The sequence below is a fragment of the Gorilla gorilla genome, chromosome 20, assembly GCF_029281585.2.
Source record: "Gorilla gorilla gorilla isolate KB3781 chromosome 20, NHGRI_mGorGor1-v2.1_pri, whole genome shotgun sequence".
NCBI classification, from domain to species: domain Eukaryota; kingdom Metazoa; phylum Chordata; class Mammalia; order Primates; family Hominidae; genus Gorilla; species Gorilla gorilla.
The window spans coordinates 49,937,857-49,953,657 of NC_073244.2; the positions used below are offsets into that span (position 1 = coordinate 49,937,857).

Genomic DNA, 15,801 nt, shown 5'->3' on the forward strand with positions numbered 1-15,801 from the left:
GGAGGAGGCCGCTCTGACGATACAGGTGGCAGTGGTTGGTGGAGGTAGCGAGCAGTAGCTTGATTGGTATCTCTGTTGAATCTCTTGCCTAGACCCTCTCTGTGTCTGCTTCCTGAAGACCCGTCGCTTCTGCCCCACAGGCCACAGGGGCAATGTGGCTGCTCACGGCTCCTACACTGGAGCACAGTTCCAGCCGCATGCAGGGATGAATTGGTTCTCCAGCCCATGACACACGTCAGGGAGAGAAAGCAAGATTGGTCCAGGGTGAAGGCCAAGTGGCTGGGGGCCCTCAGGGTGTGTGGGTGAGCAGTGTGACTTCAGGGCTCTTCCTCTGACTGCCTATGTCTACATCACAGCTCCACCTCTTACCCCAACTGTGTGATCTCTCTCAGGCCCCTTAGGTGCTCTGAGGCTCAATGTCCTCATCTGTAAAATGGGGGTAATAATAGGATCTGTCAGCCAGGCACGGTGGCTCGCCTGTCATCCCAGCACTTTGGGAGGCCGAGGCGGGCGGATCACCTGAGGTCAGGAGTTTGAGACCAGCCTGGCCAACATGATGAAACCCCGCCTCTACTAAAAATACAAAAATTAGCCAGGTGTGGTGGCGGGCACCAGTAGTCCCAGATACTCGAGAGGCTGAGGCGAGAGAATCACTTGATTGCAGTGAGCCGAGATGGCACCACTGGACTCCAGCCTGGGTGACAGAACTAGACTCTTTCTCAAAAAAAAAAAAAAAGGATCCTCCATCTAAGGTTGTGAGGGCGAACTGAGACCATGAGTTTAAAGCGCTTATCACAGGACTGGAGACATAGCTGGGCTCAAGTGTATCAGCTGCTGCTGTGTTTTATTCTCATGTGTTATGTATTGATATTTATCGTTAACAGTTGTTGTCACTGGGAGTACAGAATGGTGGTTAAAATATCATCTCTCAAACCAGACTACCTATGTCTACATCCTGGCTCTTATCCCCCACTAGCTACATCATTTCGGGCAAGTTATTTCATCTCCCTGGGCCTCAGTTTCCCCCACCTGGAACATGGAGGTGGTGGTAGTTCCTGTCTCAGGGTTGCTATGGCGGCTAAGTGAGGTGACGCCTATAAGATGCTTAGAACAAGGCCAGGCAGCTTCCACAGGCTCGGAGTGGTCAGCACTGTCACTGCCACCTACGGTGCCACTGCTTCTCCTGGAGGCAGGGACCACAGCTCGCTCCCTGAGAGCCTGTCACCCACCCAGGACCACCCATTGGTCCCCTTCAGAGTCCCCAGGCTGAACAGACCAAAAGTATTGCACACACTTATGCAGCTGGTATGATTTCTCTACCCAGCCTCTGGTTTTTCAGCTTTTTTTGGAAGCATAAATCCTTTGACTCCAACAAAATGTTAAATGCTCCCCTAAGATGTCAAGCAGGTAAATGCATAGCCTCTCTGGTTGAAGGTGAGGATGGAAGCACAGAGCACGTTGCCTGCCCCTCCCCGGCTACCACCAGTGCTGTCTGAGCCCAGAGCCCAGGGACCCACCACCTCCCTGGCACCTGCAGCTCCCCGGTTCCTCCTCAGGACTCAGTGCTGAGCACTTAGCACATAGGATCTCGTGAGGCAGGTGCTGTCATTGCCTCATTTCTCAGAGGAGGAAACTGAGGCTCACTGAGGGGAATAGACCCCACGCAAGTTGGCCACTGTGTTGATGGGAGCCAGGATTGGAACTGGGTCAGGTGGACAGCAAAGCCCACGCTATGCTGCCCCAGTTTTCAAGTTGATATTGAGACTTCGGGAGGACGCATGGGCACACTGGCACTCCAGAAAGAAAGAACGTTCAGGCTGGGTGCTGTGGCTCACGGCTGTAATCCCAGCACTTTGGGAGGCCGAGGCTGGCGGATCATGAGGTCAGAAGTTCAAGACCAGCCTGACCAACATGATGAAACCCCGTCTCTACTAAAAAATACAAAAATTAGCCAGGCATAATGGTGGGTACCTGTAATCCCATCTACTTAGGAGGTTGAGGCAGGAGAATCACTTGAGCCTCCTGAGTAGCTGGGATTACAGGCGCACACCGTCACACTTGGCTAATTTTTTTTTTTTTTTTTTTTTTTTTTAAGTACAGATGGGGTTTCGCCATGTTGGCCAGGCTGGTCTCAAACTCCTGACCTCGGGTGATCCATTCGCCTCAGCCTCCCAAAGTACTGGGATTACAGGCGTGAGCCACTGCACCCGGCTGGCCACTTACTTTTTACCCTGTGCCATTTATGTAGTTTAATTAGACTTTTTTTAGGGTTGTTTTGTTTTTTTTATTTGTTTTTTTTTTGTTTTTTTTGAGTGATGGGGACTCTGTCACCCAAGCTGGAATCCAATGGCGCAGTCATGCCTCACTGCAGCCTCAAACTCCTGGGTTCAAGCGATTCTCCCACCTCAGCGTCCCAAGTAGCTGGGACTACAGGCATATGCCACTATGCCCAGCTTAATTTGACTTTTATTCCGTACATGTTCCCCATCATTACTACTTTCAGAGAGAATCCATTAGTGTACACTCCTCCAGAGATTTTTCTCTAAATCTTTACCAACCCAGTTCTTTCCAACATACCACTTAGGCCGGGCATGGAGGCTCACACCTGTAATCCGAGCACTTTGGGAGGTCGAGGCAGGCGGATCACCTGAGGTCAGCAGTTCAAGACCAGCCTGACCAATATGGAGAAACCCCATCTCTACTAAAAATACAAAATTAGCTGGGTGTGGTGGCACATGCCTGTAATCCCAGCTACTCGAGAGGCTGAGGCAGGAGAATCGCTTGAACCTGGGAGGCGGAGGTTGCAGTGAGCCAAGATCACGCCATTGCACTCCAGCCTGGGCGACAAGAGTGAAACTCCATCTCAAAAAAACAAACAAACAACAAAAAAACAAAACAAACAAACAAAAAACATACCACTTAACCCTTACCTTGCATGAAATACAGTGACTTTTTAAAAATTCTAGTTTAGCTGGTCCGGGCGCGGTGGCTCACGCCTGTAATCCTAGCACTTTGGGAGACCAAGGCGGGCGGATCATGAGGTCAGGAGATCGAGACCATCCTGGCTAACACGGTGAAACCCCGTCTCTACCAAAAATAGAAAAAACTAGCCAGGTGTGGTGGTGGGCGCCTGTAGTCCCAGCTACTCAGGAGGCTGAGGCAGGAGAATGGCGTGAACCCGGGAAGCGGAGGTTGCAGTGAGCTGAGACTGCGCCACTGCACTCCAGCCTGGGTGACAGAACAAGACTCCATCTCAAAAAAAAAAAAAAAAATTCTAGTTTATTTTGCCAGGCGCGGTGACTCATGCCTGTAATCCCAGCTCTCAGAGAGGCAGAGGCAGGAGGATAGCTTGAGCACAGGAGTTCAAGACCTGCCTGGGCAATTTAGTGAGACCCCATTCCCCACAAAAAGGGGGAAAAAAGGACAAAAAAAAGTGTAAAATTCTACTTTATTTCTCTTTTTCTCTATACATATGTGTATATATCTATCTATATATTTTTTCCCTTAAATACATAGAATCATGTTTTATACCATGCATCATTTCCATTTACTATAGCTCAGACCATCTGTCCTCATACATAAACAGAGATTGACCTTTGCACTGGCTGCATAGTTTTTGATCATAAGGATATGCTTGCGGCAGGGCGCAGTGGCTCGTGCCTGTGATCCCAGCACCTTGGGAGGTCGAGGCAGGTGGATCACTTGAGGCCAGAAGTTCAAGACCAGCCTAGCCAACATGGTGAAACCCCGTCTCTACTAAAAATACAAAAATTATCCAGGCATGGTGGTGAATGCCTATAATCCCAGCTACTCAGGAGGCTGAGGCACAAGAATCGCTTGAACCCCGGAGGCGCAGAGGTTGCAGCGAGCCGAGATCACACCACTGCACTCCAGCCTGGCCATTTCCAACTTTTCCTGATTATAAACAGTACTACAGAGACCATCCTCATACCTGCCTGTGTGTGCTTGTGCAGGCTTTTGGTGTGTGTGTGTGTGTGTGTGTGTGTGTTTTGTAGCTAAGACTACGGGCATGTGCTACTATTCCTGGCTATTTTTATTTTTTTGTGGAGGCGGGGTCTCTAGGGCTGGGCATGGTGCCTCAACAACTGTAATCCTAGCACTTTGGGAGGCTGGGGTGGGAGGATCATTTGAGCCCCGGAGTTCAAGACCAGCCTGGGCAACATAGCAAGACCCCGTCCCTAGATAGGGTCTCTACAGCAACTCCTGGGCTCCAGCAGTTCTCCCACCTAGGCCTCCCAGAGTGCTGGGATTACAGCATGAGCCACCATGCCCAGCCTTGTGCAGGCTTTTCTATTGCATGGATTTCTGGGAGGCCAAATGTCTTGTTTTTGTTTTTGAGATGGAGTCTCACTCTGTCACCCAGGCTGGAGTGCAGTGGCGTGATCTTGGCTCACTGCAACCTCCACCTCCCAGATTCATGCCATTCTCCTGCTTCAGCCTCCCGAGTAGCTGGGACTACAGGCGCCCACCACCATGCCCAGCTAATTTTTTTGTATTTTTTAGTAGAGACAGGGTTTCACTGGTCTCGATGGTCTCGATCTCCTGACCTCATGATCTGCCCATCTTGGCCTCCCAAAGTGCCGGGATTACAGGCATGAGCCACCACACCCAGCCAGGCCAAATGTTAAGCTGAGGCCAGTCATCCTTCAGTTCTCAGTTCTGATGCTCTTGTCTCCTGGGGAAAGCATTCCTGACCATTCTTGGTGTTATATGCTTCAGTAGTTTCCTGGGCATCTCCTCACCAATGCATACTCTTTGCTCCATTGATAGATGTCGCTAAATTGTGGAACGCATTACATAGTTGCTGTTTCAATCCAGTTGGACAATCCCTGCCTTTTGATGGGAGTGTTCAGACCATTCACGTTAAATGTAATTATTACTGCTAATGGTTGGATTTGCATTAGCCATTTTGCTATTGTTTCTGTATGTCTACTATCTTTCTTGCTCCTCTGTTCTTCCTTACTGCCTTATACGGTAGTAAATAAATACAATTTCAGGCCGGATGTGGTGGCTTACACCTGTAAAATCCCAGCACTTTGGGAGGCCCAGGCGGGCAGATCACCTGAAGTCAGGAGTTCGAGACCTGGCCAGCATGGCAAAACCCTGTCTCTACTAAAAATACAAAAATTAGCTGGGCATGGTGGCATGCACCCGTAATCCCAGCTACTCAGGAGGCTGAGGCAGGAGAATCGCTTGAGCCAGGGAGGCGGAGGTTGCAGTGGGCCAAGGTTGCACCTGCGCCCTCCAGCCTAAGTGACAGAGTAAGACTCTATCTCAAAAGTTAAAAATAAAAAATATATATAATTTAGTATAACATTTGGATTCTACTCTTGTGTAACTATCTTTTTAGTTATTATAATGTGCGTCTATCAGTGCAATTCAGGTTAATACTAAATTCCAATAAAATATAAAACTTTTCTCCAATATTGTCCTATTTCCTTCTCCCTTCTCCCTTTTTTGTGCTCTGTTTGTCAGAAACATCCATATATGTTTTAACCCAGCAGTATAGTATTGTAATTATTGCCTTATACAGTCTTATGTCTTTAAGGAAGTTAAGAGAAGAAATAAGAAAACATATACTTTTATAGAATCTTATTTTAAACCACAGTTTGCCATCTTGGGCTATTCATTTCTGTCTACTGACTCAGGTCATTGTCTAGAGTCATTTCTTTCAGCCTGAGGACTTTTTTTTTCTTTTTTTTTAGATGGAGTCTCGCTCTGTCACCCAGGCTAGAGTGCAGTGGCGCAATCTCAGCTCACTGCAACCTCTGCCTCCTGGGTTTAAGCAATTCACCTGCCTCAGCCTCCTGAGTAGCTGAGATTACAGGTGCCTGCCACCACTCGGTTAATTTTTGTATTTTTAGTAGAGATGGGGTTTCACCATATTGGCCAGGCTGGTCTCGCTCTCCTGACAGGCGATCCACCTGCCTTGGCTTCCCAAAGTGCTGGGATTAACCCGAGGAGTTTTAAAATTATTTTGTATCAGGCAGGTGTGCTAGCAACAAATTCTCTCCATCTCTGTTTATATAGGAACATCTTTCTGTTGCCTTCATTTTTCAAGGATGGTTTTGCTGGGTATAGAATTCCTGGTTAACAGTTGTTTTCTTTCAGCACTTTAAAAGTTACTTTTTATTTCATTCTTTTAAATGAGAAGTCAGCAATTAATTGTGTTTTTTTTTCTTTTTTATAGAAGTGCGGTCTCACTGTGTTTCCCAGGCTGGTTTCCAACTCCTGGGCTTGAGTGATCTTCCCGTCTTGGCCTCCCAAAGTGCTGGGATTATAGGCCTGCCAATTGTATTGATGCTCCTCTATATGCGATGCATCATCTTTTTCTTGATGCTTTCAAGATGTTTATCTTAGCATTTTTCTTTTTTTCTTTTCTTTTTTTTTTTTTTTTTGAGACAGAGTTTCACTCTTTTTGCCCAGGTTGGAGTGCAACAGCATAATGGCGTGATCTCGGCTCACCACGACCTCCACCTCCCAGGTTCAAGCGATTCTCCTGCTTCAGCCTCCCAAGTAACTGGGATTATATGGATGCGCCACCACACCTGGCTAATTTTTTTTGTATTTTAGTAGAGATGGGGTTTCTCCATGTTGGTCAGGCTGGTCTCAAACTTCTGACCTCAGGTTATCCGCCCGCCTCAGCCTCCCAAAGTGCTGGAATTACAGGCGTGAGCCACTGCGCCCGGCCAGCATTTAACTTTCAACTCTTTTTCTAGGTGTGACTCTCTTTGTATTTTTCCTACTTGGTGTTTGTTGAGCTTCTTAGATGTGTAAGGTTTTCATCAGATTTAAGAAGTTTCCAACCATTATTTCTTCAAATATTTTTTCTGCCCCTTCTCTCCTCTCCTTCCAAAGTTCCTGATGCACATATGTTGGAACCCTTGATACCGTCCCAAAGGTTCTGCTCTGGAAGAACTTCTTCACTCACTGAGCTGGGAAGAGGTGGGGGGAGGACAAAATGCGACAAATTTCCTCTGTTCTTCCCTAAAGTTCAGTTTCTCAAGCATACATGCTTCTCAAATTGTTTTATGTGTTTGGTCAATTTTCGGAGTACTGAAATGGTTGTTTGTGGTCAGTGTTGTCATCTCTGGGGAGATGTGCCAGTCTTCTCATTTGACTATAGTCAAAAGTACCATCCTGTGATACTGCTAAATTGACCCTCAAAAGGGATTTATTAACTTATGTATATAATCCTAGCTGGGTGTGCTGGCACACGCCATGTTCCCAGGTACTTAGGAAGCTGAGGTGGGAGGATCCCCTGAGCCCAGGAGTTCGAGGCCAGCCTGGGCAACATAGCAAGACCTTGTCTCTTTACATAAACAAAAAACCAATAATCCTCCCACCCATCCCCCACAAAATGCCCCCTTTTATATACAGATGCGTATGTTTTTGCATAGAAAAAGGTTGACCGGGTGCGGTGGCTCACACCTGTAATCCCAACACTTTGGGAGGCTAAGGTAGGCGGATCATCTGAGGTTAGGAGTTTGAGACCAGCCTGGCCAACATGGTGAAACGCTGTCTCTACTAAAAATACAAAAAATTTAGCTGGGTGTGGTGGCACACATCTGTAATCCCAGCTACTGGGGAGCTTGAAGCAGGAGAATCGCTTGAACCCGAGAGACTGAGGATGGAGTGAGCTGAGATTGCACCACTGCACTCCAGCCTGGGCAACAGAGTGAGACTCTGTCTCAAAAAAAAAAAAAAAAGAAAAAGGTTAAGGGTCAGGCCCAGTGGCTCATCCTGTAATCCCAACACTTTGGGAGGCCAAGGCAGGCGGATTGCTTGAGCCCAGGAGCTCAAGACCAGCCTGGGAACATAGTGAAACCCCATCTCTACAAAAATTAGCTAAGCATAGTGGTGCATGCCTGTAGTCCCAGCTACTCGGAGGCTGAGGTGGGATGATCACTTGAGGCTGGGAGGTCGAGCCTGCAGTGAGCTGAGATCGTGCCACTGCATTCCAGCCTGGGTAGCTGAGATCGTGCCACTGCATTCCAGCCTGGGTGGCTGAGACCCTGTCTCAAAAAAAAAAAAAAAAAAAAGAAAGGTTAGGAAGGAAATAGAGCAAACTGTAAGCCATAGTTCCCTCTCGAGATGGGCAGGAGGTAGGATCCCCACCTTTAGCTGCGTAGGTTGTACCAAGGAGACGGGAGTGAATTTTTCAGATTCCTATAGAGGAACCAAATGTGCTAGAAGGCCATCCTCGGGTGGGATTAGGCGCTGTGCAGGCAGTCTTCCCTTTTCTACAGATAGGCGTCTATATTGTTGGAATTTTCCACAGCGGTAATATATTTGTGTCTGTCTTGTGCAAATGAACTTTTTTGATTCCCAAGAGTAAACTTCAATAGCTCTGTCTTGCCAAATGTGGAATGGATTTGGTTTTTTTTATCTCTTTCATTTTTGCTTTGCAGTGACATGGGCTCGAGGGTTGGCTACCCCGCTCAGGTTTACAAAACTGCCAGTGCAGAGACTCCTCGGCCCTCCCAGCTGGCCCAGCCCAGCCCCTTTCAGCTCTCCGCCTCCGTCCCCAAGTCCTTCTTCTCCAAGCAGCCTGTACGCAATAAGCACCCAACAGGGTGGAAGAGAACGGAGGAGCCCCCACCACGGCCACTCCCCTTCAGTGACCCAAAGAAGTAAGTGCCTGGACGTCCGGCGAGGCGCCCGCCAGATCCACACCAGGGCGTCTCCGGGGCGGAAAGAGGGTGATGCCACATGCTGTCATTGCACAGACGACTGTGGGCCAGTGTACCAGTGTACACACTGGGGCTGCAGCTGCAAGCAGGACAGGCGAGAACCCCTCTTGGGGAGCTGGCATTCCATTTGGGGTGACCAACAATAAGTAGAATAAGAGAAGCACGCAATAGGTCGATGGTGGTTATCCTTGTGCCATATCCGGGTGTGGAACATTCCAGGGAGAAGGCGTAGCAGCTGCAGAGGTCCTGAGGCAGTGAGTGACACGGTTGCCTGTGGGCAGGCCGGGGTGGCTGGAACAGTTTGGGCCAGGGGAGGGTGTGGGAACATGAGGTCAGGGAGGGATGGGGACAGACCATGGAGGGTCTTGAGGGCCACGTGGAAGGGACTTGGCATCAGCCCTGACTGAGATGGAGCCACGGGAGGGCATGGAGCAGAGAGGGGGCAGGATCTAAATTGGGCATTCCAGGGTCGCTGTGGCTGCGTGTGGGGAACAGCCTGCGAGGAGCAGGGAGGAGCTGCTGTCATGGTCCAGGCGCAGACGAAGGGGCGGGAGCAGGGTGGGGGCGGAGAGGGTGAGAAGGGGGCGGTTCCGGATAGATTATCTGAAATGGAGCAGACCGGGCTTGCTGGCAGGGTGGATGTGGTGTGAGAGAAAGAGAGGGGTTGAGGATGGTGCGTCGTCTTGAAGCCCGGAGGACAGACTTGCCTTGAGTGGGGAGCAGGCTTGGGGAAGGCACAGTAGCTCAATCCTGGATGCTTCGGTGCGAGATTCTCAGGAGACATCCATACGGAGGCGTGAGGGAGGCCCTTGAGTAAGGAATCCCGAATTCAGTGGAGAGGTCAGGCTGGAGGGAGAACTTTGGGTGTTATCAGCCTAGAGCTGCGAGGCTGGAAGAGCCCCTAAGGCAGGGTGTGGAGAGAGGAGAAATGTGGGACTGAGACTGAAACCCCTTGATGTTGAGCCAAAGTGAGAAGCCAGGGAAGGAGGCGGGGCGGGGAAGGCGGGGAGGTGCGGAGGCGGGGAGGTGCGGAGGCGGGGCCAGGGCCAGGAGAGGCGGAGCTCGGGCGAGGAGGCTGGGCCCAGGCCAGGGTGATGAGACTGAGAACTGACTATATAGGGTTAATCCTCCCAGAGGTCGCCGGAGGGTTCAGGAGAAAAGGGTGAGGCAGAATTGAGGAGCTGCATGAGCAGTTCATTTGGGGCATTTTGCTTTAAAGTGAAAGAGAAGAGGGGTGTGCAGTTGAGAAAGGGTTTTGTTTTTCAGTTGGAGGATACAGGAGCTAACATTTCCTGAGCACTCACCACATCGAGGTTCAGTTCTAAGTGGTTTGATGCGAATGAATTTACTGGATCCCACAACAGCTCCATGGGGGTGGACCTGTCCTCCCCCCACCCCACCCCACCCCACCCCTTTTTTTTTGAGACGGAGTTTCATTCTTGTTGCCCAGGCTGGAGTACAATGACGCGATCTCGGCTCACTGCCACCTCCACCTCCCGGGTTCAAGCGATTCTCCTGCCTCAGCCTCCCGAGAAGCTGGGATTACAGGCATGCGCCACCACGCCCGGCTAATTTTGTATTTTTAGTAGAGACAGGGTTTCACCATGTTAGTCAGGCTGGTCTTGAACTCCTGGTCTCAAGTGATCTGCCCGCCTGAGCCTCCCAAAGTGCTGGGATTACAGGCGTGAGCCACTGCGCCCGGCCCCTGTCCTCCCCCTTTTACAGATGAGGCAGCTGAGGCCCAGAGTCACACGGCTGGTGAGGAACACAGCCTGGATCAGAGCCCAGGAAGCCTGGGTCAAGGCTCACGTCTCTTGAGTGAGGGGCTCTGCCCTCCTCCATCCTGTTCTTTGTAGTGTCATCTTTCATGACCTAGATGGAGACATTCAAATCCGGGGATGACACAGAGCTTGGAGGGAGAGACGTGTCAGGAGACAGAAACAGTGTCCCTGGAGATATCAGCAGGCAAGTGTGCTGAGCTCACACTGAGAGCCAGAGGGGATTCTGAAAACTAGACTGATGATTAAAACTGCTTAAAAACTCAGCAGCCTCCCCATGCTCCCGGGATTAATGATGCAGGCTCACATTGACTACACACGTTTATACCAGGCGCCATGTTCTTTGCCCAAACTCCCGCTCAGAGCCTGGATGATCTGCCCCTCACCTCTGCCCTCATTCCCGTCCACTCTCCCCTGCTTGCTCTGTTCCAGCCACACTGGCCTCTTGCTGTTCCTCACACTCTCCACGTCCAGGCACACCCCAGGGCCTTTGCACTGGCTCTCACTGCTGCCTCCAATGAGCTCCCTCCAGATCTTCTTGGGTGCACCTCACGAGGACTCGCTCTAATGCCACCCCCTCAAACAGGTCCTCCTGGCCTTCAGTAGCCCAGGCTGTCATTCTGTGTCACTGTACTCTGTTCCACATCCCGTGTCCCCCATGGGAAACAGGTGCCACCGTCTTAGTCACAAGGCATTTGTAACGTGCCTGGCACACAGGGCATGCTCCATCCTGAACATAAGACGTGTGGATCTTGTTTGATTCTCACGTGACCCCAATAAGTAGATACTGTAAGGCCCCCACTTTTCAGTGTGGCCCAAGTTGGGCCCTGCTGAACCCTGTTACCCTCCTCAACAATCACCCGTACACACTGCTTCCTCTGCCTGGAACCCACCCCCCAACCCGCACCCCCACTCTAGGCCCACTCCTGCCCACCCATGTTAATTTGCTGGGCAGCCGCAACAAACTACCACACACTGAGTGGCTTAAACTGCAGAAATGTATCATCTCACAGTTGCGGAGGCCAGAAGTCCAAGTTCCAGGCGTCGACAGGGTGGTTCCCGCCGAGGGCGGTGAGGGAGAACCTGTTCCTGGCCTCCCTCCTAGCAGCTGCTGGGTGTCAGCACGTAGATTCATCACCCCCGTCTCTACCTCCTCTTCGCATGATGTTCTCCCTGCATCTGTGCCCACATTTCCTCTTTCTGCAAGGACGCCAATCTAACGGGATTAGGGGTCTACCCTAATGACCTCATTTTCACTTGATTGCCTCTGTAAAGACTCTGTCTCCAAATGAGGTCACATTTGGAGATGCTGGGGCTTAGGACTTCAATATAGCTTTTTGTGGGGCCCCAGTTCAACCCATAACACCACTCCTTGGGTGTCAACACAGACACGCCTTTCTTGCAGAAGTTGTCTGAACCCCCACACCAGGCTCAGCCCACCCCCAGCACCTGTCCCAGGGGACAGTGACCGCCACTCCCTTGGCAACTTGCTTCCTCTCTGTCACCCCCATGGGGCCCAGAACAGAGACATCCTGAACCTCACCCAGACCACACACTTAGTAGGTGCTCAGAAGATGTACCTGGAGAGACAACAACCCTATCCAACAACAGCTTTCCCAGTGATGAAATCCAGAGATGGCTTGTATATGTGTCAGTTGGTGTAAACATATGTAAACTAAGCATATAAAATATCGGCAGGAGACACAAATGAAATCGCTTCATAGTTCCTTTTAATATTTATTTATTAATCTATTTATTTTATTTATTTATTTTTGAGGCAGAGTGTCGCTCTGTTGCCCAGGTTGGAGTGCAGTGGCATGATCTCGGCTCACTGCAACCTCCACCTCCTGCGTTCAAGCACTTCTTCTGCCTCAGCCTACCAAGTAGCTGGGACTACATGCGCACACCACCACGTCTGGCTAATTTTTGTTTTGTTTTGTTTTGTTTTGTTTTGTTTTGTTCTTCTTAATTTTTGTATTTTTAATAGAGACGGGGTTTCACCATGTTGGTCAGGCTGGTCTCGAACTCCTGACCTCAGGCAATCCGTCCCCCCCTTGGCCTCCCAAAGTGCTGGGATTACAGTTGTGAGCCACCGCATCCGGCCCCTTTTAATATGTAGTTAGTTGCAGATACATTTTAAAAATCACAACCAAGGCCGAGTGCGGCGCGGTGGCTCATGCCTGTAATCCCAGCACTTTGGGAGGCTGAGGCAGGTGGATCACCTGAGGTCGGGAGTTCGAGACCAGCCTGACCAACATGGAGAAACCCTGTCTCTACTAAAAATACAAAATTAGCCAGGCGTGGTGTCGCATGCCTGTAAAATGTTCCACATCCCGTGTACAGCTACTCGGGAGGCTGAGGCAGGAGAATTGCTTGAACTCGGGAGGCGGAGGTTGTGGTGAGCCAAGATCGTGCCATTACACTCCAGCCTGGGCAGCAAGAGCTAAACTCTGTCTCAAAAAAAAAAAAAAAAAAAATCACAACTAGATGCAGTGGCTCACATCTGTAATCCCAGCACTCTGGAAGGCCGAGGCGGGGGAATTACTTGAGCCTGGGAGTTGGAAGCCAGCCTGGGCAACAACATAGTGAGGTCCCACCTGCATAAAAAAATTTTTTTCAGCCAGGCGTGGTAGCTCACACCTATAATCCCAGCACTTTGGGAGTCCAGGATGGGTGGATCACCTGAGGTCAGGAGTTTGAGACCAGCCTGGCCAACATGGTGAAACCCCATCTCTACTAAAAATACAAAAATTAGCCAGGTGTGGTGGCGGGCACCTGTAATCCCAGCTACTCGGGAGGCTGAGGCAGGAGAATCGCTAGAACCTGGGAGGCAGAGGTTGCAGTGAGACACGATTGTGCCACTGCACTACAGCCTGGGCAACAAGAGTGAAACTCTTTCTCAAAAAAAAGACAAAAGAAAAAAAAAACTTTTTTCAAGGCGGGTGGATCACCTGAGGTCAGGAGTTCAAGACCAGCCTGACCAACATAGTGAAACCCCGTCTCTACGAAAATACAAAAATTAGCCGAGTATGATGGCAGGTGCCTGTAGTCTCAGCTATTGGGAGGCTGAGGCAGGAGAATCACTTGTACCCAGGAAGCGGAGGTTGCAGTGAGCCGAGATCGCGCCACTGCAGTCTAGCCTGGGCAACAGAGCGAGACTCTGTCTCAAAAAAAAAAAAAATTGCATATATAAAATATTAACTTAGAATTATTACTTTTGTTCATACATTCCCCTTGTATGTGCTGTAGCTCACTGAGCATTTTGGAGATAGTGTCTTTGTTATCGTGAGAGGCACTTTTGAGTCACTTCACTTCTAACTCAATTATTTTAGATTAAACATGTTTTGTTGTTGTTGTGGTGGTGGTGGTGGTGGTGACAAGGTTTCACTCTGTTGCCCAAGCTGGAGCACAGTGGCATGATCACAGCTCACTGCAGCCTCTGCCTCCTGGTACAAGTGATTCTCGTGCCTCAGCCTCCCGAGTAGCTGGGACTATAGGTGCCCGCCAGCATGCCGGCTAATTTTTGTATTTTTAGTAGAGAAGGGGTTTTACCATGTTGGCCAGTCTGGTCTCGAACTCCTGACCTCAAGTGTTCCACCTGCCTTGGCCTCCAAAGTGCTGGGATTACAGGCGTGAACCACCAAGCCAGGCCCAAAATTTAGACAACAGAGGCAACTCAGAGATGATGTCCAGTCCTGTCAGTCAGAACCTGGAGGATGTTTTCTTCACTGAGGTTTTGAAAGATAAAACATGCACAAGGTAAAAACCAAAATACTACAAAAGGGTTTGCAATAGAAAGTACGCCTCTTGGCCAGGCGCGGTGGCACATGCCTGTAATCCCAGCACTTTGGGAGGCCGAGGCGGGCGGATCACGAGGTCAGGAGATCGAGACCATCCTGGCTAACATGGTGAAACCCCGTCTCTACTAAAAATAAAAAAAAATTAGCCGGGCGTGGTGGCGGGCGCCTGTAGTCCCAGCTACTCTGGAGGCTGAGGCAGGAGAATGGCGTGAACCTGGGAGGCGGAGCTTGCAGTGAGCCAAGATTGCGCCACTGCACTCCAGCCTGGGAGACAGCGAGACTCCATCTCAAAAAAAAAAAAGTAAGCCTCTCTCCCTTCCCTGGCCCTCAGCCATCCTGCTCCCTCCCCAAAAGCAACCATTGTTTCGTTTCTACATCCTTCCAGAAATGTTCCAAACGTGACTGCACACACATGATTGTGTGGGCTTCCCTTGCACCCATTTTATTAATGTGGTCACCTCCTGCATATGAACTACTTCCTCACTTGCTCTTTCTCTTCAAGTCTTTTTTGTTTTTTTGAGACAGGCTCTCACTGTCACCCAGGCTGGAGTGCAGTGGTGCCATCATAGCTCACTGCGGCCTCAACCTCCCGAGCTCAGTCTCCTGTCTCAGTAGCTGGGCCCATAGGAGTACACAACCACACCCACCTAGTTTTTTACTTTTTGTAGAGGTGAGATCTCACTGTGTTACCCAGGCCGGTCTCACACTCCGCACTCCTGGGCTCAAGTGATCTTCCCACTTACGCCTCCCAAAGTGCTGGGATTACAGGCATGAGCCACCGTGCCTGACCTAAGTTTCTTGGCAATAGTTCCGTATCAGTGTGTAGAAAGTGATGTCATTTTTGGCCAGGCACGGTGGCCCATGCCTGTAATCCCAGCACTTTGGGAGGCCGAGATGGGCGGACCGCCTGAGGTCAGGAGTTCAAGACCAGCCTGGCCAACGTGGTGAAACCCTGTCTCTACTAAAAATACAAAAATTAGCCAGGAGTGGTGGTGGGCGCCTGTAATACCAGCTACTCGGGAAGCTGAGGCAGGAGAATTGCTTGAACCTGGGAGGCGGAGGTTGCAGTGAGGCAAGATCGTGCCACTGGGCAACAGAGCAAGACCCTGTCTCAAAAAAAATAGAAAAAGAAAGTGAATCCCACACGTGTCCAGTATTAGAAATGAGAGTTTGGTAAACTCCAGTATACCAAGCTGAGCTGTGTGTGAGTTTTCTAAAAATGGTTTCGCGCTATACATGCTGCTTTTTTCACATGACGTCACATCTGGGATTGCCTCTGCACGCCATGTGGATCTGCCGTGCGTCTATGGAGGGTGTGATTCTGGGTGGTGGGCCTGGCCCTTTCCCGGCTGGGGGCTGCTGTCTGCTCCACAGACAGGACCCTGGGAGTGTCCGTGCACATGTGGCACTGTGGACTCACGTGAGCCTTTCTGAAGGACGCGTTTCCAGAAGTAGGACTGCTAGTGCAGAGAGCAAGCACGTTTTATTCATGCTTCCAGGAGGTCTTGG

At 50.1% G+C, this 15,801-nt stretch overlaps 1 protein-coding gene across 1 annotated transcript in view; it reads left to right on the forward strand.

Annotated features, from left to right (window-relative positions):
- The window catches only part of SIPA1L3 (signal induced proliferation associated 1 like 3), a 300,770-nt gene that overhangs the window by 266,915 nt on the left and 18,054 nt on the right, over positions 1–15,801 (forward strand). The window contains exon 16 of the mRNA XM_055369256.2: positions 8,433–8,654. Within this exon, the coding sequence (XP_055225231.1) occupies positions 8,433–8,654 (222 nt within the window). The remainder of the gene's footprint in view (positions 1–8,432; positions 8,655–15,801) is intronic.